Genomic DNA, 23,818 nt, shown 5'->3' on the forward strand with positions numbered 1-23,818 from the left:
CCATGGGGTTGCAAAGAGTCAGACACACCTTAGTGACTGAGCATGTGCACTATTCCATATTTAGACAAAAAGATTACAGGCTATTACAACTTGTGCAAATTGTGTCCTTATTTCCATGTCCAGGTGCTGCAAGGAAAAAAAAAAAAGGACATTTTCAACCAAACTCAATTTAAGTTGAATAGAATGTTGATTTAAGACAAATTTGAGAAGAGGAAGCAATATATATGAATTGGCAGGCTATTTTTTTTTAATATAACAGAAAAGCACAAGAAAGGAAGGAAAAGTGAAAATACCAATAGCTATGGACAATTTTCTTCAGTGTAGAGGAACAAACCAGAAGGACTACCATGCAAATGATAACTTAAAAATTCAAGAATAATTAATTAAAGAGCAACTTGGTTATTTAGAGCTGATATGCTAGGTTTGTACTAAATAGCATTGTAATATTCTGTGGCTGCTTAGCTATTTAAGATATTTTATTTCTACAGACTTCTTATGTCCCTATATCTCTTGAGGTATAGTCAGGCAAACATGATTACTAGTTGAGAAATTGTAGTTGTTGTTAGTTTTCCTTATTGAGTAAAACATTCCCAGACTCCAAATAGGAACTACACCGAACATTTTAGAACAATTACCAGGTGAGGAGGTAAGACATATCACACACCAAAAATTATTTGCTTTCAGTTACTTAAAACTTCTTATCATTTGAAATAGTCAAATCTAGCATCATGATAGTGGCTTGGTGATCCTCTGTAGGTCCAATCTGTAGCAAAAGAAATGTGGATCTTTTCATTTATCCACAAGCTAGCTGGTTTATTGGTCTTTCCTAACAGGAAAAAATTTACAGTGCTTCTTCTTGGTTGGTAGTGTGTGTGTGTGTGTGTGTGTGTGTGTGCGCTCAGTTGCTGAGTCATGTCTGACTCTGCAACACTGTGAACTATATATCCCTCCAGGTGTTTCCTGTCCATGGAATTTTCCAGGCAAGATTACTGGAGCAGATTGCGATTTCCTCTTTCAGGTGATCGAACCGGTGTCTCACATTGGCAGGCAGGTTCAATGGCTACCCACTCCAGTATTCTTGCCTGGAGAACTCCATGGATAGAGTAATCTGGCAGGCTACAGTCCATGGGGTCACAAAGAGTCGGACAGGACTGAGCGACTAACATACACAGGGTTAAATATTCAACATCATCATTATTACATCTGAATAACTATTTACCCAGAAGTTTTTTAATGCAAAGAAGGAGAAGCAGGTCTGATGCTGACTATTTTGGAATATTTAGCCCTAACATTCTGGACACACCCTAAGCACGAGCATGTTTTATTTTACTAGTTTCCCATATTCATGAATAATGTATAACTAGTCATACTTCTCAGATCATCTTAATTCTGAATCCTCAACCTGACTGCAATTCTTAAATGCATTTAATCATGCCAAATCCCCATGTGTTCTTTGGAAGCCATATAGGCATATCATGAGCAGATAATTAGTCCTTATTTTGACTGGACAACATTTTAAATCGTTAAATGACATTTCTTAATACAGCCTAAAGGAGAAATGAATCCCTTAAGTCACTGCTAGCTTTTATTCAGAGAGGCAAGTTCTCCTTGACAGTTACTTTAAAAGACAAGTTGTCTCAAGATATTTGTTTTCCCTTTTAAATTCTCTTGCTTTTTCACTTAAGCTCTGCATTATTTAGGCTAGTTAACATGCAGAACAGAAAGCTGTTTCTTAACTTTTTCCCCCTCTTTTGAAGATAATTTAATTCACATTAACTGAGATTCTGCACCTTTTATACTTTCTGATCTGTTTAAAGATTCTTTAAACTCTTCTTTTTTTTCTTTTAAATGCTGATACACTTGTAAAGTCCACCCAAGTAATAATTTAAAGATTATACTGTGTTGAAGGCACATAATCTCTTTAACTTTCTCAATTTTACCATCGTTCCATGGCCTTATATTTTTTTAAAGCAGCAAATTAGAATTTAAGCAGTAAAAATGTGATTTTAAAGTGAGAAAAATAATAATTATGTAAAAATTGTTTCTTTGGGAGAAATGAGAGATTATACCTAGTTGAGTAGATGACAGAGTACTAATTATTATTTACAGCCTTTAATATTGTATTCTTGCAAGTAACAATAGATTGTTTCAATTAGCATTGAAAAGCTGGTAATTATAAAATATAATGCTGTTTGTCAGAAAAATCGCTACCTTATGTATGCATAATCTGTGAAATTAAATTACTCTGTATTTCTTCTTCTGTTTCCTATAATATGCATTTTTTACATGTATTGATTTAAATAATTTAAAAAGAAACTTAAAAGATGTCTTTTTTCACAAACTATTTTGGGACTTTATTTAAAAGATATTTTTTGGCACTCTAACTGATAATGCGAAAACATGAATTCATAATCTTTCATATGTGAAAGTGGGCTTCCTCCTAGGTGGCGCTATTGGTAAAGAACGTGCCTGCCAATGCAGAAGACACGAGATTAGGGTTTGGTCCCTGGGTCAGGAAGACCTCTGGAGGTGGGCATGGCAAACCACTCCAGTGTTCTTGCCTGGAGAATCCCATGGACAGAGGAGCCTGGCAGGCTCCAATCTATAGGGTTATACAGAGTTGGACACGGCTGAAGCGACTTAGCGCACATATGTGAAATATTTTATGTATTTCTGTATAATTAATTGGCAAATATTCTAAAAATGTAACCTTTAATTATACCAAGAAAAGAGGACATTTATAAAAATATGTATTTTTTTTGATAATTTGGAGTCAGTATTCTCCCATCTAAATATATGTGTGGAAAAGACATAGAATAGAAATTAGAACAACAGTAATGATAGCAATAGAAAAATATACCAAGTGTTTCTATATGTAGATCCTTATGCAAAGCACAAAACATGCTTGTCTCATTTAATCCTCAGAACAACCCATGAGATAGATGCCATTAAGTAACTTGCCCGAGGTTACTTTGCTGGTAAGTGGCAGAATGTGGACTCAATCAGACTTCCTTAGCTTAGATCCCAGGGTGTTAATCACACTGATTCATTGATTCCCACTAGTGTAGGAATGAAAGTAAAGATTTTCCCACAGTGAAAGTAAAAGTTTGCACTGTGCGTGGTTCCTTGGTTTGGGCTCCAAGATACTATCATGAAAAAGTGTGACGTGTATTAAGTATACTTGAAGGCACCAATTTTACCTCATTCTCTTTTAATATACATGCATTTTCCTCATCCCTACAGGTTAAATCTCAGACTCATGGATTGCATCTATATAGTCTCAAGTCATCTAAAAATATGTATGCAATTACCTGATTAATACAGGGTTAAATAAGTATGGCTCAAATATCTCTTTGTGTTCATTTTCTCTTAAGAAATCAGTACAGTCAGGTTTTCTTTCCCAATTTAACCAACCCAATTGTGATTATTATGTCCTACATAATCTCTCTGATGCTTTGTTTGCTAGAAATAACCATCATACTTCTTTCTTCTATTCTTAAAGCATTTATTTCCATTTCTCACATTCACCTCACCAAGGAGTGGCTTGGCATCTCCCATTCTCAGAAGTTCAGCCCAGCATGCTATGGTTTCCAAACTTGGCTTTTCTGTCTCTGGGATGACAGTGATCCAAACCTCATAATTGAGGTGTCTTTTTACCATGTAGAATTAAAAATAGACCAATATTGTGAAGATGCAACCTTTTCTTAGCTGAATATGGCTTTAATAATAGGAGAAGTTTGAGGCTTTTTACCAACATAGTAATTTAGACTCCTTATTTTGACTTAGATACAAAATTCTTCATCCATTCAGAGACCAACTGAGGGATAGCTGTGAGAGAAGGAGCCAAGAAAAACAGTCGTTTCCCAAAATCATTTTGGTCCTGGAACCTCTACGCACATGCTTCTTGAGTTTTCACCTTTCTTTCTGTCCAAACTAAAAATGTTCCCCTTATTTCAAGCTAAGTCTATTGAGATTCTTAGTATACCTGAAGATACTGTTTTTCCAGCTTTCTTCTCCTATGGATAGGAAAATGCTTTTCTGCTTTAATTCAGCTTGGAAATAGATAATTCTTTTCAAGCTTATGACACGAGTTTGCAGTATGTTAATGTGTTATTAATAGAACGGGAGTATGTATAGCAGTTAACAGCACAACATTGAAGTTAGAATGTCTGCGTTTGCAACCTCATTCTTTCATTCTCTAGATGCAAACTTGTGAAAAACTCGTTTAACTTCTGTATGCCTTACTTTCTTCATCTGTAAAATGGGGTCAGTATACAACCTGTCTCACAAGATTGCTGTGAGAATTGAATGAACTAATATATGTTTTAGAATAGTGCCTGATGTATCAACATTTCCTGAATGAATGAATATACTTTTTCAGGTTATGTTACCATAATAGTGCTATCTACCTTCCCTGAACCTGAAACCTTCATGCCAGCTTTGTGAAGGAAAGTTCATCTCTTATTTTCTCTGCATAGTGGAAATTCCTCTGAGTTCCCCTGTCCTGCTCTAGCAAGTCCTGATTCCATTAGTCCTTGGCTTATTTGCAGACAGAGAATATTGACAAATTAGCAACATTCTCACCAAATGATTCACCGAAGTACTCTTGGGGTCCAATCCAATGATTAATATAGTACACGTAAATTTTAAGTATGTCATTTAAAGGAAATTCGCAAAGCATATGCCTCAGTGATGATTTTCATTGCAATATTTGTAGTTTTATCCTTTTTTTCCTTAATTTTTTTTTTTTGTATAGGATTGACACATTTGAATTGTACAAGACTCAGGGCAAAACAAAGCTTGCTAAAGTTAATTCCATCCAACCAGTCTTCTTTGCCTAAGAGCCAGTGAAGCTAATTCACTGAACACATGGAAAAATTTGTTTACACCATGAAACCTCTTTTCCTATGCGATGCCCACTACTGGCAAATTCCAAACTGACAACGTTGGCAGAAAATTAAAAAAACTTAAATAAAAAGCATGCATGGCAGATGGTAGAGATAAATAGTTGATCACTGTCTGCTAATCTCACTGTACTCTGCATTGTTGCATTACCATAATTTTGCAATGATTATCTGTGAAATTATGTTGACTGTTAAACTCTGATTCATGCATTTCTCATGTCATCTGCAGAAGAGATGACATTCTAATTGCAGTCCTGATTTTTTTTTCACTCTGAGTTTGTTAAGCGCAGACACATTTTACTTAAACAAAAAAAGAAAGAAACCTAAATGTATGTAATTTGACATTGTGACAGATTAATACTTAGGCATTAGACCAGTGGTACAAGTAGACAGCTTAAATGTGTCCTACATCTTAATGTCTACATGACTTATAAGAAGTCACATTAAGTCCTCCTTTTTTAAAGGGTCTGTTGCCATTTTGCTGATTGAAATAAAGTCTATCAGAGGATTTAACTGGATTATGAGAAGGCTCATCACAATTACATATAATTCTAGGAAATTGGGATCTGGGGAATTAACTGTAAATTCAGAATGTCTCAAAATAAGAGACTGTATTTACAGTAGACTTCCTGAAGTGATTATTGAGGATGTGGCTAACTCATTCTTTAAGTTATCTGAAATCCTTTTTAATAAGGATAGCACTTTAGTCTCTAAAGTACAATTTGAAATGACAGCTAAAAGTACAATTGAAAATTAACCTGACATTGTGTGCAAATTAAAGTTATGTTTTATATTAGATATCATAGAATATATAACTTCCTCAGAAATAGCCAAAAATATACTGATTTCCACATGGTATTATTTAAATTATAGATTCAATGTGGCCCAGAAAAATATGTCTACTTTATATGGGGACCAAGTACATATATATAAATTTACATACCCTTACTGAAAAATCTACAATAAAATATTTGCAAAATAATGTGAACATAGTATGAGCCAGTTATAACCTTATAAATAGCTTCAGCCACCAACCAGGTGATCTTGGTTCTCTGTTTGAAAAGTACTGATCTAAACTGCCCATGATCCTACTCACTTAACATGTACCCATAAAGTCGCTATGAAAAGGCAAATAAAATTTGTTGAACTGAAATAGGTTGGCACATTGCCTACAATAGTTCCTATTAAAATACACCCACATTACAAGAATGAGAGAAGAGAGCTTTCTTCTTTTCATTTTCCATCACATAGAATACCTTTCCTTCATGCTTTGAAATTTGTCTTCTATGATACAAGCTGTGTATAAGCCAGAAATAAATTTCATTTCCCAAGTTTATTATTGAAAGATTCATAGAACTGCCAACTAGAGGTCCTGAAAACATTAAAGTAACTATAAAATAGCTACCACTTGTGAGCAAAGAAGCTTAACAAATTAGTTCATATGTGTAATCTTGTGACTACTAAGTATAAGCTTTTCTCATTAGACTTTACTTTGCACCCACTACTGCTTCTAGTGATCCCACTAGCCTGCCCCAGGCTGAGGACTGCATTTTGTTCTCTAAAATATATCCATGGGCTATTTCAATCAATTGCACTGTTCTACTGGAAAATAAATCTCAGCTAGAGAAATTATAGGACAGGTTCTGAAAGGGGGTAAGGAGAGTGGGCGGGTTCAGTTCGGTTCGGTCACTCAGTCGTGTCCGACTCTTTGCGACCCCATGAACCACAGCACGCCAGGCTTCCCTGTCCATCACCAACTCCCGGAGTTTACTCAGATTCATGTCCTTCAAGTCGGTGATGCCATCCAGCCATCTCATCCTCTGTCATCCCCTTCTCGTCCTGCCCCCAATCCCTCCCAGCATCAGGGTCTTTTCCAATGAGACAGCTCTTTGCATCAGGTGGCCAAAGTATTGGAGTTTCAGCTTCAGCGTCAGTCCTTCCCATGAACACCCAGGACTGATCTCATTTAGGATGGACTGGTTGGATCTCCTTGCAGTCCAAGGGACTCTCAAGAGTCTTCTCCAACACCACAGTTCAAAAGCATCAATTCTTTGGTGCTCAGCTTTCTTCACAGTCCAACTCTCACATCCATACATGACCACTGGAAAAACCATAGCCTTGACTAGATGGACATTTGTTGGCAAAGTAATGTCTCTGCTTTTTGATATGCTGTCTAGATTGGCTATAACTTTCCTTCCAAGGAGTAAGCATCTTTTAATTTCATGGCTGAGGTCACCACCTGCAGTGATTTTGGAGCCCCTAAAAATAAAGTCTGATGCTGTTTCCACTGTTTCCCCATCTAAGGGTAGAGAAGTTTATTCAGATCTGTATATAGTGAACAAACAAATAGAATCTACTTCACCTTCTGTGCTTGGCCAATTGCATTGTGTTTGTGATTGGCATATGTCCTTATCCTCCTTTTACCTCTTTTTACCCGTGGCCATTGTGGAGTTAGACAGAATCATCAGAGACAACATGCAATCTGTTTCCTCACCACATTTTTCATCCATCATTCAAAAAGCACATATTGATTATATTACCAGCTTGGTGCTAGCATCCCAAGTACACAGTTTAGTAACTTGTGAAGTGAATTCAAGCCACGGGGAGTATCCTTTTACAGAAAAAGTCACATGAATGGGTAGCAGATTTCAGTGCAATATATTAAATGCTGTGGTAGAGAGAGACGGGCTTCCCTGGAGGCTCAGCGGTAGAGAATCTGTCTGCCAATGCAGAAGTCTTGGTTTTGATTCCTGGGTTGGGAAGGTCCCCTGGAAAAGGGGATATGGAAAAGGAAACAACAACCCACTCCAGTATTTTTGCCTGGGAAATCCCATGGACACAGAGAGAGGAACCTGACGGGCTACAGGCCGTGAGGTCACAAAAGAGTTGGACACAACTTAGAGACTGAACAACTCCAAGGGAGAGACACATGATGAGGACTAGAGACGTAAAGAGAAGTCAGAGTTAGACAGCCTGGTTAGGCGAAATCTCCAAGTTGACATGTTGAAGCTAGGTTTTGAAGGATTTGTGGGAGACAGATGACAAGCCAAGGAATAGCAGAAGAAGCAGCACATCAGAGCCATGAAGGCATGAAACAGCAAGGGACTTTCTAGAAATGACAGCTACAGTAGGTCTGTTGAAGTGGTAAAATGGAACATGTAAGACTAGAAAGAGATCAGGGTCAAGAGTAGGCAGGATTCAGATCTTGAAGGAATTTCTATGTAGAAATACAAAGTTTGAAACTTATACTGAAATTTTTAGAAGAGAGTTTTAAACTAGGGAGAGAGTTATTCTACTTACTGTTCTTAAAATAATCATAAAGTTCCTTTTTTTTTTATTAGAAGCTCTCCTACTAATTACTAAGAGGGAACAGGCTTAACAAAGAGACAAATATGACACAAGGAATAAATATCAGGAAATCACAAAAGCATCATAATAATTTGACAGAGACCTCATTAAGATTGTGCTCTGGTACCTGGTTCTCCTTCCTGTATGTTCTGTCAAGTTCTTTTTCTTTTCTCTTCTGGGGAATCACACTACCCAGAGAGAGAAAGCCTTAATAATTCCCGAGACAGCTCTCACTGAGGAACTAGGAAGAACATGGTATCACTCAGAAAGGTGAGCTGTTAGTACTTTGTTGAACTTTATTGATTGGTCAGATACAAATAATTTGGACAATTAGATACTAAAGTATAGAAAAATTTTTAAAAGTATAAAAAAATCCTGAACAGAGTAAATATAACTCAAAAATCAAAGTTTTTCTACTCCATTCCCTCTAATGGATAAATATGGGTAGAAAGGACCAAATGCTTCAAGTCTACCCTGATCGTCCCCTGATCTTCCTCTCTGAGAAGTGGTGGGAGTATATATCTGTTGCCTATTGCAAGTTAACAAATTACTAAAAACATAGTGCTTTGAAACAACAAAAATGTATCTTCTTACAGTTCTGTACCTGAGAAGTCTGACCTGGGTCTCTGGGGGCTAAAATCAAAGTCTCTGCAGTGCTGCCTCCCTTTCTGGAAGCTGGAGGAGACAGCCTGTTTCCTTATCTTTTTCAATTAGTAGTGTGTGCTCACATCATTTGTTTTATAACCTGCCACCTTATAAAATCCCTATTTTAAGGACAGTTTATTAGGAAACTTAATACCCCTTGCCACCTTAATTCTCCTTTGTCCTGTCATCTAACAGGCTCACAGATTCTGGGGACTAGGATGTAGATATTTTGGGAGGGAACCATCTTTCTGCCTACCATAGTAAGGTTGTGGGCGAAGGATGGCATTTGCAGCATACCAGGGGGCGTTAGAAGTGCTTCTGAATTCATGCGGCATGAAAAGGTATAATGCAAGCATGAGAGGATCTCCAAAGCTTGCTCATCCTCCCATCACAGGCTCCAAGGGAGGATCAGCAATGAGGCTTCACCACTCTCTGAAGAAATCGGAAGTAAATAAAGGAAAACATTTCAATGAGCAGCAAAAATCAATGAAGCAAACTGATCCAGTGTTGCTTCATTGATTTCCCCCATTTGAGCTGCTCACTGAGTCCTGTTTGCTAGTAATCAGAAATCATTTCCTTCTTTTTTCTTTGATTTACCTGCTCTAAGCTCCCAAGCTCTTCAACACTCTTTTGGTCCTAACTGTGATGGCCAATTTTAGTTTTAACTGATAAACTTATTGATGAGAGTAAGGAGCCAGCATTCCAAAAGTTTAAAACTCTCCTCACAAATGGTGTTTCAGCTCCTATTAAAAGCCTTCAGGATCTCACCTCTCAAAAGTATTCCAGAACTCAAGACTTTTGTGAAACCGTCCTCATAAAGAACACAAAGGAGGAACTCTTTGTCTTTCTCCTCAATGACAATAACTAATGGAATTCTGTTACTACTCAACTTCTTGTTACAGGAGTGTTTTCAATAGATAAGCCATTGTATGATTATGATACATTTCAATAGGTAATTCCATGCAAATAACTTGAGAATGTATTTTTAAAATGGTCATATCATAACAATAATTGTATAGTTTCACAGGATCACTACACTGAAGGAGAAAATGAAAAGGTATTGTGACTTTTGCTGCATATATACAATGGAATATTACTCAGCTGTAAAAAATGAAATATTGATATCATATGTTATATGTAGAAGCAAAGATAAAATGGGCACTGCCTTTAAGACTACCATTTAAATATAATATTCTTACAGTTAATAGAAACTTTATATATTATTTTTAGAATAAATATCCATTCCAAAAGTTAACATTTATTGTAGGATATATATTTTACAATTTTACAATCAATATTGAAGACATTAAAGATTTAAGGTCATTATAGGAAAGTGATTCTAAATAGATACTTTCAATTCTTTTAGAAGTACCCACTTTTCACTTTACCATAAAACTAATGTGCAGTGGCTAACATGTTTTATTAATTAAACAACTCATCTGGATCATTATTGTTTTGTATATAATTCTTTCATGTCAAGGATTCATTAATTCATCTCCCTTCTCATGGTGAGTGAAGATCCTGCTGCTCACGATTCAAGACACTCGTGCAATTGGATGTAGGTTCTAGGAAATACACATCAAGTTGATCAGCAACCAGTAAAATCTACCCGCAACTATTAATCTGCTATCAACACAAAGCTTTATAAATTATTGGGGGTTTTTAGATAGAGGCATTTAAATGACTTACCTGCAATATTAACATAACCAAATCTAAATTGTTTTCCTCACTTCTGTGTTGCAGAATTTGTTTGTTTTTATTTGTTTGTTTTAAATCTTTCTGTCACTGAAGGCCAATTTATTTTCCACATGTAAATTTCTAAATTTCAAGGATAGATTGTGATTTGTTAAATATTTCTTAATCATTGATTTAAACTCAAAGGAAAAAAGTATAAATGTAAAAATTCCATCCATAAACATGCTGCAGCCCTAACTGGCATCTTGAACTCCACTCAAATTTTTATGCAAATTTTATGGACATATATCTGAGTTTATGGAGGGAGGCAGTGCTTCTACTTTTCATTAGATTACTAGTCTTTGACACCCAAAGCAAGTAATTTGTAACTTAAAGAAACCCAAGAGACTAGAAAAAAAAAATCATGAAAACTTTTATTGTTGCAGTGGAAAAGCAAACATGAATGGCCTGAATGACCAGAATTCCATCTATTTTCAGTGGGATAATCAATTGTCAACTTGTTTAATAAATATCCTCAATCTTTTTTGGGGTTTTATAAACTCTTCTGATCAATATTAGAGCATCTCCTCATTTTCCAGCAATTCCTTTCCTTTCACTCTCTTCCCTTAATATTCGCTTAACCTCCACTACCTCACCTCAAATTTTGCATTCGTGAAGAGTGAAATCAAAGTGAAGCCCCATCTTTGAAGTGCGTAAATAGATCACTCTCCAGCAGTCACCATGCATTTTTCTGCTGCAGTGCAGTTTTCATGTGCCAACCAGCAGAATCATATTTGAGTTGATTCAGCAGGACTGCTTGAAATCTGGCCTGCAGTCTCCACTGTATATGATAATACCACATTCAGAATGACATTGGTCTAAGCCTCAGGGCAGTAAATGCTTCTTGAGATACATTCAATTGCTATTTAACTGAGTTTAGCCTAAGGTCCAGAGAAAAGTTGCTGATGCTTCCAAACATGTTTAAACATTTTAATATTGTCTTAGCATGCCAGCCGGAACTAGAGCACTCTTAGGTGAAAAATCTAGTAAAATCCTATAATCACAGGATCAAAATTTCCAGATTTCTATGGGAGCCCTCTACTTGAACTTCAAATTAAATGTGCTTACATCCTTGAAAATGTTTATTCTTTCTATAAGTTTGTTTGCTCAGTTTGTTGCCCATGATCAGAAGACATAAAAGTAGAATGTATTATTTCTATATGTCAGGCTGTTTTTTTTTTAATCACAGATAATACAATATATCCATGATCATGACCTCAGAGATCTGTTGACACATCAAGGAATTCTCCTCACCCTCTAAACAATCAAAAACAAACATAACTTAGGAGCTTCAAACAACAAAAAGTGATTGCTTTCCATGTTTCTGTGGTTTGACTATTGATTCTTCTGCAAGTTTTGTCTGGATCACTCATGGGGCTGCCATCATCTGGGGGGCTGGCTGAGGGTAGGCTCTGCTGGACCAACTGAAATAACTGGGTCTCTCTCTCTCTCTCAAAATGTCTTTTATCTTCAAAAAGGCTAGATCATGCTTTTTGTCAGGATGGAGATGGCAGTCTTTCAAGGTCAAAAGCAGAAGCAGTGAGGACTCTTGAGACCTATCCTGAAAATTGTGCAGTGTCTTTCTAGTTGTCAAAGCTAGTCCAGCTTCAAGGGCTGCAGAAACAGAATCTTGACAGAAGTGATAGCACACTCCAAAGGGCTGTGTATAGGAAGATGAGAGGAATTTCTGGCCTCATTTTGTGACTTAAAGCAAGCATATACATACGTCATAAAATCCATAAAACTTGAATGCTTTTGTTTCATAAATTTTGATATCTGAAGGGTGCATTGAAGGTGAGGTATTTTCCCTGCTTTTTATTCTCTTTTCTAGATTTTCAAACTCTTAGTCTGAGGTTAGCTTATTACTAATTTTTAACATGTTAAAATGAAACTCACTCTCTCTTTTTTATGTTGTGGTCTGTGCAGGCAAAGCAAAATAGCAACCCAGTATCTCAGGGGCAAGTCTCTTTCAAATGAAAATGAGGAATCGTGGGGTTGATCTGTTTATGTTGTAAAGATAACTGCAACTAACAGAATTTGCTGTTCAGTTTTGAGCAACTATGACATACCCTGAATAAATCTTCTCTGGCCAAATCTTAATAAAGAAGTGTTAAGGGGAATATCTGATATGGAGTAACCCATGACCACTGTACTTTCCTCAGTGGGTGGTAGCTCTGGAGACTCTGTCAGCATAAGTCCATGAGTGCTACTGAAAAACATAATTCGAAATACATGTCCTTTTGACTGATGATTGCTGCTAGATCCACAGTAAGTTACCTGAAACCCTTGAGAACAAACATATTTTTAAAATAAGAATTGTTTATATACCAGAAAAGGTAATGTCATGCATCTATATTATTTGGGGGGCTTCCCTGGTAACACAGCTGGTAAAGAATCCACCTGCAATGCAGGAGACCCTGGTTCAATCCCTAGGTTGGGAAGATCCCCCGGAGGAGGGCATGGCAACCCACTCCAGTACTCTTGCCTGGAGAATTCCATGGACAGAGGAGCCTGGCAGGCTATAATCCATGAGGTCACAAAAAGTTGTATATGACTGAGTGAACTTTCACTTTCCTATTATTTTGAAGATCTAAGAGTCTGAGATAGAGCCTTTAATTAAACACTATTTCTCCTTCAAAACATATATTCACACTATGTGAGATAAATAAAGATGAAACATAATATTGTATTAAAAGCCAGGTTTATTGTAAATATATAGGGAAAAAAACTTTTGGTTTTTGAAGCTATTTTGAGAACTGAATTGTGGATAAGGGATTGTACACTTGAAATATCTAATATTTATTGAGGGCCCATTGTGTGTCAAGAATTCTTACTATCAACTTTACCTGTGTTAATACATTTAATCTTCATAATTATCCTGAGAAGTTAATTCATTCTTATGTCTTTTATAAAGATTAGGAAATTTACATGAATCAAGTAACTTGTTTAAAGTTACATATGGACTAAGTGACAAAGTTAGGATATGAATTCAGGGATCCTGGTTGTGGTGCCTATTCCCTCAACACCCATTTCATTCAGGGAAGACTGCAGAGAGAAAAAATATATATATATATATGTTTTTACATCTCTCCAGGGGCTGTGACATACTATATACCTAAAATATATACAGCATCAGACACTATGCTATAAACTTTATATACATTACTCGTTTATCCCCATAAAAATGGCAGAATAGGTATTATTACTTCACAAATGAGGAACTTGAGGCTCAGAGAAATTATATCCAAAGTCACACAGCTTACACATGATGGACCCAGAATGACACTCAAAACAGCCTCCCGTTTGTTCCACGAGTCCCATTGTCCCTTGAAGCAAGCACTCAGGAAAGGTATAGACGAGACTGCAGTAAGGGCTGGTTGGATAGATGACACTTATCTCTTCTTATAATTCAGTAGAATCAAGTGATTTCATGATGAATTAGAACACAGTGTAGAAAATTATAACCACCTAGTAGTAGATCTGGGAGACGCTTGCATAGCTACAAATTTCCCCTTCTTACAGAAACTTCTGGAATATTCAGAAGATCATCTACTGCTTGTCCGAGGCAATGATTTCTCCCTTCTCCATAATCTCTTAATGTGCTCACTTTTCTAACCTTCCTAAATTCCCCAAACAGACAAAAGGCAAGGATCTTTAGTTGAGTGTACATGCTAAGTTGCTTCAGTCATGGCTGACTATTTGTGACCCTGTGGACTGTAGCGCACCAGACTCTTACATCCATGAGATTCTCCAGGCAAGAATACTGGAGTGGGTTGCCATGCCTTCCTCCAGGGGAGTCTTCCTGACCCAAGGATAGCACCCTTATCTCTTATGTCCCCTGCCCTGGCAGATAGGTTCTTTACCACTAACGCCACTAGAGGAAACCCTGATCTTTAGATCATTTATATAAAAAGACAAATCTAACTCAGTATGCACTTTTTTGATCTCATAACCTCATTCCTAAACTTCACTGACTATAATAATAATGTTCCAATAAAAGGTTTATGTAGTTATTTGTTTGCAGATCTATTATATAAGGCAAGAATAAATCATGTTCTGACAGCTATTTTAAAATAAAGTACTCTACTGAATCACTGGAATAAAAATGATACTTTCATTTGAATTAAAGAAAATAAAGTTAATATTAAAATATTAGTTGGAAAATCAACAAAATTTATCTGCCTTTTTTGCTGTTAATTTTTTTGTAAAACCTGTGCCTTGTCCATCAAATTCCACCAGAATCAGGTATATTTCTAGAAAAGGAAGTCTTCAGATAACAGGAAGTCAAGCCAAAGAACAGAAAAATAAATTATTTAAAAAGGCACAAGGAAAATGTGCCTGTGTGTGCTTTTTATCTCCCCCAAAGACGAGAATAGCACAGTCTTTTATTTGCAAAATTTTGTCAAGTAATGTTAAGAATGGGCTAAGTGCATGGGAAGGGTGTGACTGTCTGAGACGTCTACATGTCTGTTAAGAATCCCTTTATTTCATGCGATCAGAGAATTAAGTGATTTGTATTTTTAACAAATAAGTGATTGATGCACATAGCTTTAGGTATCTGAGCTTAAAACAAAACAAAGAAAAAACTCATTGGAAATGTTTAAAAACTAAATGAAACATTTTCACAATTCTTTTAGGAAATGGAAATATCTTTATATGTTCAGCCCCAAGACAAGGACCTGGAATAGGAGTGGCTGATCAGGATTCTGGCAAAATGCATAACTGAGTCTATCCAAATCATCACTGGTACAGAGCTGTCGTTAAAAGCCTTAACAATACCACTGCTCTCCTGTAAAAGTGATTCCTCTAAAAGTTTCTGAATTGCATAGGACAGATTCTGGAAACATTAAATGCCTCCTTAAATCTGGGCTTTCCTTTGTATTTCTAACGATGCTGCATATTATCTGTCACTTCTTGCTGAGGTCATTGTGTAGCAGTATCTTCTCACCACCCACTCATCTGTCCTGCCTAGTAAGATGAAGTACATTTCTTGGTAGAGAAAGAACTTGATTTCTTAAATTAGTTCTAATTTCCTTCACATTAGGAAATGTACAGTTGTTAAAAAGGTTGAATTATTTTTAAAGTATTTTTTAAATTTTTGTCTTCATGACATCTCATTCCTGTCTGCTTAGATTTTTTTTTCCTCTTTCTTAGGAGACTGTAACTTTTTCTTATGGCTATGGGTAGCAGTAATTGACCTCTAAATAACTCTGCTGTTACATTTTAAGAAGGAACAATATGGTGTTATGGGAAACACTAAAGTGAAAGTCAAAACACTTGCTCTTTGGCTTCAGCTCTCCCATCGTCTGAACCCCTCGCTACTTCCATCCTGCTTGCTGTTGGATTGAGGTGATAAGTACGAAGGAAGAAGTTCAGGGAATTTTTTTATGTGTTATACATTGTTTGATATTATGATAACTGGAAACTCTTTACTTTTGAGGGGATAATTAACTTTATGCCTAAGAACAGATTTTAACTTTCCAAAGTTATTATATATAATGTTTCTAGTAAATAGCATTGCTAGCTGAAAGTGGAAAACTGCAAATAATGCTAAAGCAACAAGACCTAATGAATACCAGTTTGACTTTCAGTCATCTCAAGATTTAATATGATTAAGTGCATGTGAAGGGGGGACCTCTGAGGAACTCACTTACTTATGGAAAATGCTGATAGAGAATACCATATTTTGATACAGAATATTTTGCTTTTTTAATTAATTTACTCAGTACCGTGTAAAAAGAGTCATGATTAACTATTTTCCGTCTTCACTCTGGTCAAAATGAAAGGGAAGAGTGCTAAACTGAAGTGTGCAATAATGTTCTTAGATATAAGAAAACACCTCCTTCAGTGAAAGACTAAGAAGGATTACTATTTATGGAAGATCTGCCTCTACAATCCCACAAAAAGAAGACATTTTAGGAGTGTATCTTTTAAGAAAAGGGAGAAAAAGTGTGTTTAATAATTCTGTAAGACCCTATATAACTCCTGTCTTTTAAAACTATATATAGTATCTACTTGCAAAAATAAAATAAGGAAATACAGAAAAAAATACTATTCTACTCATGCCTTCCCTTAATAAATTGCATCGTAATATAAATTGCATTTGTTAATCATTGGCATTTCTTTTGAGGATTTGAGTCATCAAGATTAGAAGTTTTGATTGCTTGTGATGAATCTCTTATAGCCTTTCTTGATTATTTTCTAAATTTGATGACAAACACTGCAACATGTCTCAGCCAATTAGGCTTGTCAAACTTCCACTGTGGTCCCCAATCAAGTGTTTGACTTTGGAAGTGACAGGAGATCCTTATTAAAAGTCATCCTTCTGGGATAGAGATGTGGCAGCCCACATGTGGCTTATGGCAGAGAAGATAAGCTGCCCTTCCTTAAGAGCAAAAAGAGGAAATCAATCTTAGCAGGAAATAATCCGGACTATGAAGTAAAGACTGATAGGAATGAACTGAAGAGCATCTCATTTCTAGTTGACTGGAAATTGAGTCAATTTAAATGAATATAATTTTTATGAGCTACTGGGAGTTCAAGGTACACAAATTAAGGATAACAGGTAGAAAGAGGTGTTAGAGTGTTAGGGTATTTTTGTGAGCTATCTCTAAGTACATCTCCAACAAAGGATACACAAGGTGCTATGAATTTCAGACTGGAAACACAAATTAATCCCCAAAAGCAGCGACCTGTGTAAGTCATGGTCTAAGTAAATTGTCATACTTAAGTAAACGCAGAGATGTTTAGAGATAATTCTGTATCATCCCTGCAGGGAATGACAAACACATTTATAAAGACCTTTTCCTACTTCAGTAGCTAAATTTCTGATTACTGTCTTGTGTCCTTGGTAGGCGCTCTCATAAGAGAAAAGGAAAAACTTGAACTTATTAAGGCAGTGAAGAAGAAAAGGAATGTTTAGAGTAAAAAGTAGATCTGATCTCACACTTTGCATTTTTATAAGATTTTTTTTTTTCCTGTTCAAAGCGCTTAGGTCAGCTTCAAATAAAGTATCCCAAGACAGGAAATATTCCAATAACTCAGTTTGCTCATTTAAACTAACCAGATTACAAAAACCATTCATAAAATTTGTCAATACTTTGATTTTTTTTTTTTAAATGCATCTAAAATTTGTGTTTGAGAGACACAGAGGGAGTTTAGCACATACACAAAAATAGGAATGTGCTTTTTCTTTTGATGATAAAATTAACAGGATCTGTCCACTTAAAATCAAAGAGCAGCATTTGCAACCGCAATAAATAATTATCTTTGCATTTTGCCTTTGGAAAAGAGAAAAGCAATTCTGGATTTCCTGTGAACAATGGCATTTTCTTGCTGAACTCTGAGCACATAGCATAAAAATCTCAGGTCACAATGGTTCAAAAATCATTAAGCTCACAAATATCAATATTTCAGTTAGCCACCCATTACTAAAGTGAAAAAAAATGACATGCAATATTGGACTGACTTGATTTAGGAGTTTCAATGGTGTGAAACTTCTGAAATAACCTAATACAAATGATAACTAAATGAGAATACCATTTTACACTACAGGAGTTGATGTATGGAGACAAAAGCAGTAGGTTTAAATATATCGGGAATAAGTTAAATTACTCCTTCTTTTATTTTAAACCAGTCTACCCAGGATGCATATGCAAATGTCATGGATTTCCTCTGTTGTGAATATATTTACAGAGGTTAAAATTTGTCAGTCTTTTAAGTCCCAAGCCTTGTAATAAAATGATACCAAACGATATACATTGGAGCACAGTCATATTATGTTCTTTTGTTTGGCAGTAAAAGAAACTATCAAATATATTAAATAAAACCCTAGAGGTTGTTTTCGTAGAATCTGTTGAGGTGAGGCAGGTTTTTCTCTCTCTCACTCTCTTTCTCAAACAAAAACAAATCCATTAAAAAATATTTGTAATAGTAAGAAAATATATAACGATTCTCCAAAGACAGACACATACAATGATAGTACAGCTTTATAGAAATAGAAGACATTCCCCATGGTATTAGACAACAATCTTTAATTAGGAATACGTGTCATTTCATCAAAATTTTAGGAGTTTGATTCAGTTTACCCAGTACATTGCATTTCACATAGTATTTCCATTCAGCAAATGCACTGACAGGTATATTTCTATGTGAACACTCAAGGGACTATCCTACAGCACATTAACAAGGTCATTAACAAGGTCATTAACAAGATGGGAGATGGGGTGGGGTGTGGGCTCCGGTCGGGTAAGTGCTAATTCTGCTAGGATGCTCACACTTGAACCCACTGGTACTTTCTTTTTTTTTTTTACTTTTTAACCACACAATGTGCTGTCAATTTAGGTTCTACCTCTGAGTCACCCTGATGTTTTATAATATATTTTAAATATAAGGTTTTGCATATTTGCATTCTATGAATAATGTATAAACAGGAAGCAAAGCAATTCAATTGGCAAAAGTACACGATTTCTGGGATAATTTGTAAATACAGAAAATTATATTTTTGGATTTAATAACTTATGACTATGGAAAAATTTACTCCTGTATATATATACTTGCATGCTTTATTTCTACGTGAGAACATGCACACGTACCTGTTCTATAACAAACTCATATACCTATTGTCTGTTCAACACACACTTAAATTTATCCGTTTGTCCTCTACTCTCTTTCTATAATATTTGGAGTTTTTGCAAAACCTTATCTTTAATGGATATGAAATAAAAACAGTTCTTTGGAATAATGAACTGCAGAGTGTTGAAAAAGGGGATATGGTAAAGGGAATGTATATGTAACATAATATTATACATAACTGCCCCCCCCACCCCAGTTTCATATAGGTTGGAAAAGGCTGTTGAGAGATGGCCTGCTTTAAAGGCTCCTTCTCCTTGAATTTCAGATTCAAGACCTCTTCCAGATGTAGCCCTGACTGGGAAGTGTACCCGCGAATGTGACGAGTACGGCCATTCAGACTCCTGCTGGATGCCCGTCCGCACGTCTCCAGAGAGGAAGAAGAGCCAGCCCAAACTCTCCACTTTCATGCCTGTTGATGAACGAGGAAGCCAGGAAAAGCTGGCTAATGGTGAGGCCGCCATCATGGGCGACCGCAACAGAAACCTCCTGAACAAAAAGTTGACCTCATCCTATGAGACCTTCAGTGCGGCTAGTTTCAGCAAAAATGAGGATGCCAACACTGAGGATATTCCCCTTACAAAAACGGGGGAATACAAGCCATCTCCTGTCAATACTCTCACTAGAAGAGAAGTTTACCTGTAGGCTATACAGAAGCAACAGCAAAGTTCTTTTCATGTATGAGAAGGAGAATAAGGGGTGAAAAACCTTACAAAATGAAACCTTGTGATCAAAAAGAGGGGGCTACCAAAGAGACAAAGCTTTGCCTGCCGCTTCTGCCTCCAGATCAGGCCTTTAGTGAGCGACACTGTTCAGCCTGATTGAAATGTACAATGTAGAAACCATCCTTGTTACTTGCATGTCTAACCCCCTCACTGATTCCCCAAACCCTCTTTCTCTCTTCCCCACCCCACTCCAAAAACCAGAAAAACAAACACACAAAAAAAGATGGTTGCAAGTTTCTTTCATGGTAAAAAGCCTGATTAGCAGAACACACATACTCTCATTATCCCTAAGCTGAAACATGATTTTAGTCACTTTGATTCAGTTCGAATGTCATCCGGTTGATCAGAAAAAGCAGATCAGGTGAAATGTATTTCAGATATACGATCAGAATATGATGAATAACCATGGAGGGCAATCCCTCAAACATGATAGAGTCCCTCTAATGGCACAGTGCTTATAGAGGGGAACTCCAGAAGAAGTGTTTGGGGGAAGATCACAGCTTTAACATTCTAACAAAGCCTGAAAAAATAAACAATACCCAGTCAGAGACATCAGTCCCAAATTGGCGTAGGTTGTTTTTCTCAAGTCGGGAGCATCAACGTCAGCATACATTTACTGAATATTCTTAGTATACATGCTACTTTGATCACATGAATTACACTAGTTATAACTTTTAAAAACTATATATGTTTTTGGAACGGCACCACTATTATCAACTAACAGGAACAATTGTATCATTAAAAGGCCAAAGATCATAAGGCAGATCAGGGAAATCATGGAGTAGATTTGGTCTTGATGTGGAAATCCATTAAGCATCAGAAGTCCCTGAACCCAGGCACACAGAGGAAACCCTCAAAAGCCAGTTTATCTTACATTTTCTCTGTACCCAGAAAGCATGAATTTTCTTTGAAAGTTCAGAAACTGAAAAACCAGTGAGACACATGTTTGGTACTATAATAGGCAATTGATTGAGGTTAAAGTTTAGTTTCTAAAATGTTATCAGGGAAGATTCTACTTTTTAACATTATATTTATGGGTAGGTAGGAAGAGAAAGATACATTGGCATAACAGTCTTAGTTAAGTTTACTATGATCGTTTGAGAATCAGTTTGTACTTACTGGTCTCATCCCCATTTGAAATAACCAAATGCATTTTTTTACATGTTCAGTGTACACTTCCAAGTAACAAAAGTGCATTAATTTTGCATTCTGTGCAATATAGTACTATCTCGAGACTCACAACTTTGAAACAAGGTGACACCCCTAGTTGACTTTGTCACTAATGTGATTTTGAGCATTGTTTAACATATCTCTTTAACTAATCCAGACTGAACATGAAAGAAATGAGTTCTGGGCAGTGACATGTCTCATGGTATACACATCTCAAAGTTCAAAAATATGCAGTCTTTTTTTTTTTTTTTTCAGTGTAATATAAAGAAAGAGAATATGCAGATTTTAGGGTCACTTCCTCTCCAGAGGAGAATTTAGTACAATGGGAAACTAAGCTGGGGCATTCAGAAAAAGTGACAATCCAGGGACAGGCTAGGGGATAACAGGTGAAGAGAGCAAACATTCTTATTACTGAATGTTTGTAACCTAGTTAAGGCATAGCCTTGATGGCTCTTTAGCAGACTGTAGAAACATGTAGCTCTGGGTAGTTTCATGCTTTGCAGTATTTCTTAGACTATAAAGTGAAGCAGCCTGGTATACAGGTTGCTAATTCACTATAGGTCATCAAAATGCTTATCTTTGAAAATCACCTCTCTGTTTGGTGGGGTACTCTTTGGGGTCATTTCCTTACACTCTTTATTAAATGGAATTTTCATTTTGATGTTAGTTTATGTATAATAGGATGAAAGAAGATATGTAATTGAAGAAAAAAATCATTGGACTAAAATATCAATAATTGAAAATGTTTATGGTTGATTATTATTTACATTATGGAAAGATGCAATTCTAGTACTTTGTTAGGAAACTGCATTAAAGCAGTTCTGCCTTGTATAATCTGTAAGTACCTATTAAGACAAAATACTTCTAAAGATACTTATGAAATGTATACATATTTTTTCTTGCACGTTACAAAGGAAATATTCAATTGCATAACACAGGTGTGCAACAGACTTTTTTTAATGCATTTTTTTCTTTCATGATACACTTGAAACATTAGATAGCTCATTTCACTCTATCTTAAAACCCTTTTGTTGTCTATAAAGCTAATACGGGTCATATGGGACCTTTGGATTAATTGGATCCACATTCCCCAATGACATTTGCACCACATACAAGATAGCCATGTCATCATCATTTAACTCGTGAGCCTCTTTAGAACTAAAATGGGTGTGAAAGAATAAAATTCAGTGTACTGTAAGTATTCGCAGTAATTCTAGTAGAATTAGCTATCATAACATGTTTATTATTATAATGAGCTGGCATGACACAGAAATCTATTTTGTGTTTGTATGACTTTTATTTTGAATAGGTTAAATCTGGTGCCACTCCATATATAGAGTGCTTTTGAAAAAAATCTATAAAAAGAAACAAAAAAATAATAAATGAGTGAATGCAAAATAAGCAACTGTGCCTTTTATACCTGTTGTTATGGTAAAAAAACGGTTGTTGGGTTTGGACAATGAGGGGAAATGGGCTATTCCCAACTTTTTTGATCCTGTATATTTATCCATGCTTATTTTCTGAAAATAATAAATAATATATTAAAAATTTGCCTTCTGACAAACTCAGATAGTGGACCAGTCTTAAATATCATTCATTCATAAAACAAAATTTATATGGGCTGCTTAATTTGGTCTAGAAGGCTAATGCATTTATTGTAATAGTAATACAGAAAGAGATTATCAGGGATGAAATCAGTCCATTTTGCAAGGTAAAATACTGATTTCCCATTTCTATTCTTCTTTTGTTGTTATTTTTCTTTTAGCTGCTGTTTCATTTTGGTTGTGCACTATATAAACCATATTTGTTTTCTGTACCCAAGAAGCTCAAGTGAACTTTGCATGCATTATACATTAGGACACATTTATAAATTGAGTAACTATATAAATTTATGTGTATTAAAACATCTTTAGCTTCAGTCTAAAATCCGAACCTCTGAGGCTCATTCTGAACCTCCAGATATCATTATGGTTTCTGACTGGCCTGCTGCCTGTGTTTCAGAAAACAAAAGAGGCACTATTTTTATGGGAAGAGAAACTAAGATGGTACTGAAGATGTCTGGCTGAAAGGTTACCCTAGGAAGCTGTCTTATAGGAAAATAAAACAGAGAGACCAGAAGAAACTGCCAAGAATCAAACAGCTATCCTAAAACAGACATGAGAAATCTGAAGACCTCAACAGCTTTAGATATATTGTATCAGCAGTAAATATAAGAGGAGTACTTAAGGGGGAAAAACAAAGCAAAACAAAACAGTGAAGATGATGATGAATATTGTCAAGTTGTTCGTTGTGATCTGGCAGAGGTATATATAATATCTGGAGGAAGGCATCATTTTTTCAGCTACCTAGGGTTTACTTTCAGACAATTTTTCCTACATTTTAAAGCACTTGCATTCAGTGTGGTACGATCCGTTTGTAATGTTGATCATTGACTCTTGTTCTGCTACTTGGATGTTGATAGTGAAGCAGAGAACAATTTATCATCGTTTCTTATGGGTCACTATGCACGCAACTATGCTAAACATGGCGAAATGTATTAAACACTCGTCCAACTATTTATGAAATACTTTACATAATTTAATTTGCTTTTGTACAGTTTTATGTAAATAAATTGCTTGTCTTTTTTGTCTCTGCAAATTAAAATATAACATGGTCAAATGG

At 35.9% G+C, this 23,818-nt stretch overlaps 1 protein-coding gene across 6 annotated transcripts in view; it reads left to right on the forward strand.

Moving 5' to 3' along the window:
- The window catches only part of PCDH7 (protocadherin 7), a 446,943-nt gene extending 423,125 nt beyond the window's left edge, over positions 1 to 23,818 (forward strand). For 4 of the 6 annotated variants that reach the window (XM_043871507.1, XM_043871508.1, XM_043871509.1 and 1 more), the window contains one exon: positions 19,531 to 23,818. In XM_043871507.1, the coding sequence (XP_043727442.1) occupies positions 19,531 to 19,907 (377 nt within the window). In that variant the 3' untranslated portion in view covers positions 19,908 to 23,818. The remainder of the gene's footprint in view (positions 1 to 19,530) is intronic. The other 2 variants (XM_043871511.1, XM_043871514.1) reach the window with 1 other exon arrangement.

Source organism: Cervus elaphus, chromosome 17, assembly GCF_910594005.1.
Source record: "Cervus elaphus chromosome 17, mCerEla1.1, whole genome shotgun sequence".
In the NCBI taxonomy this organism is placed as follows: domain Eukaryota; kingdom Metazoa; phylum Chordata; class Mammalia; order Artiodactyla; family Cervidae; genus Cervus; species Cervus elaphus.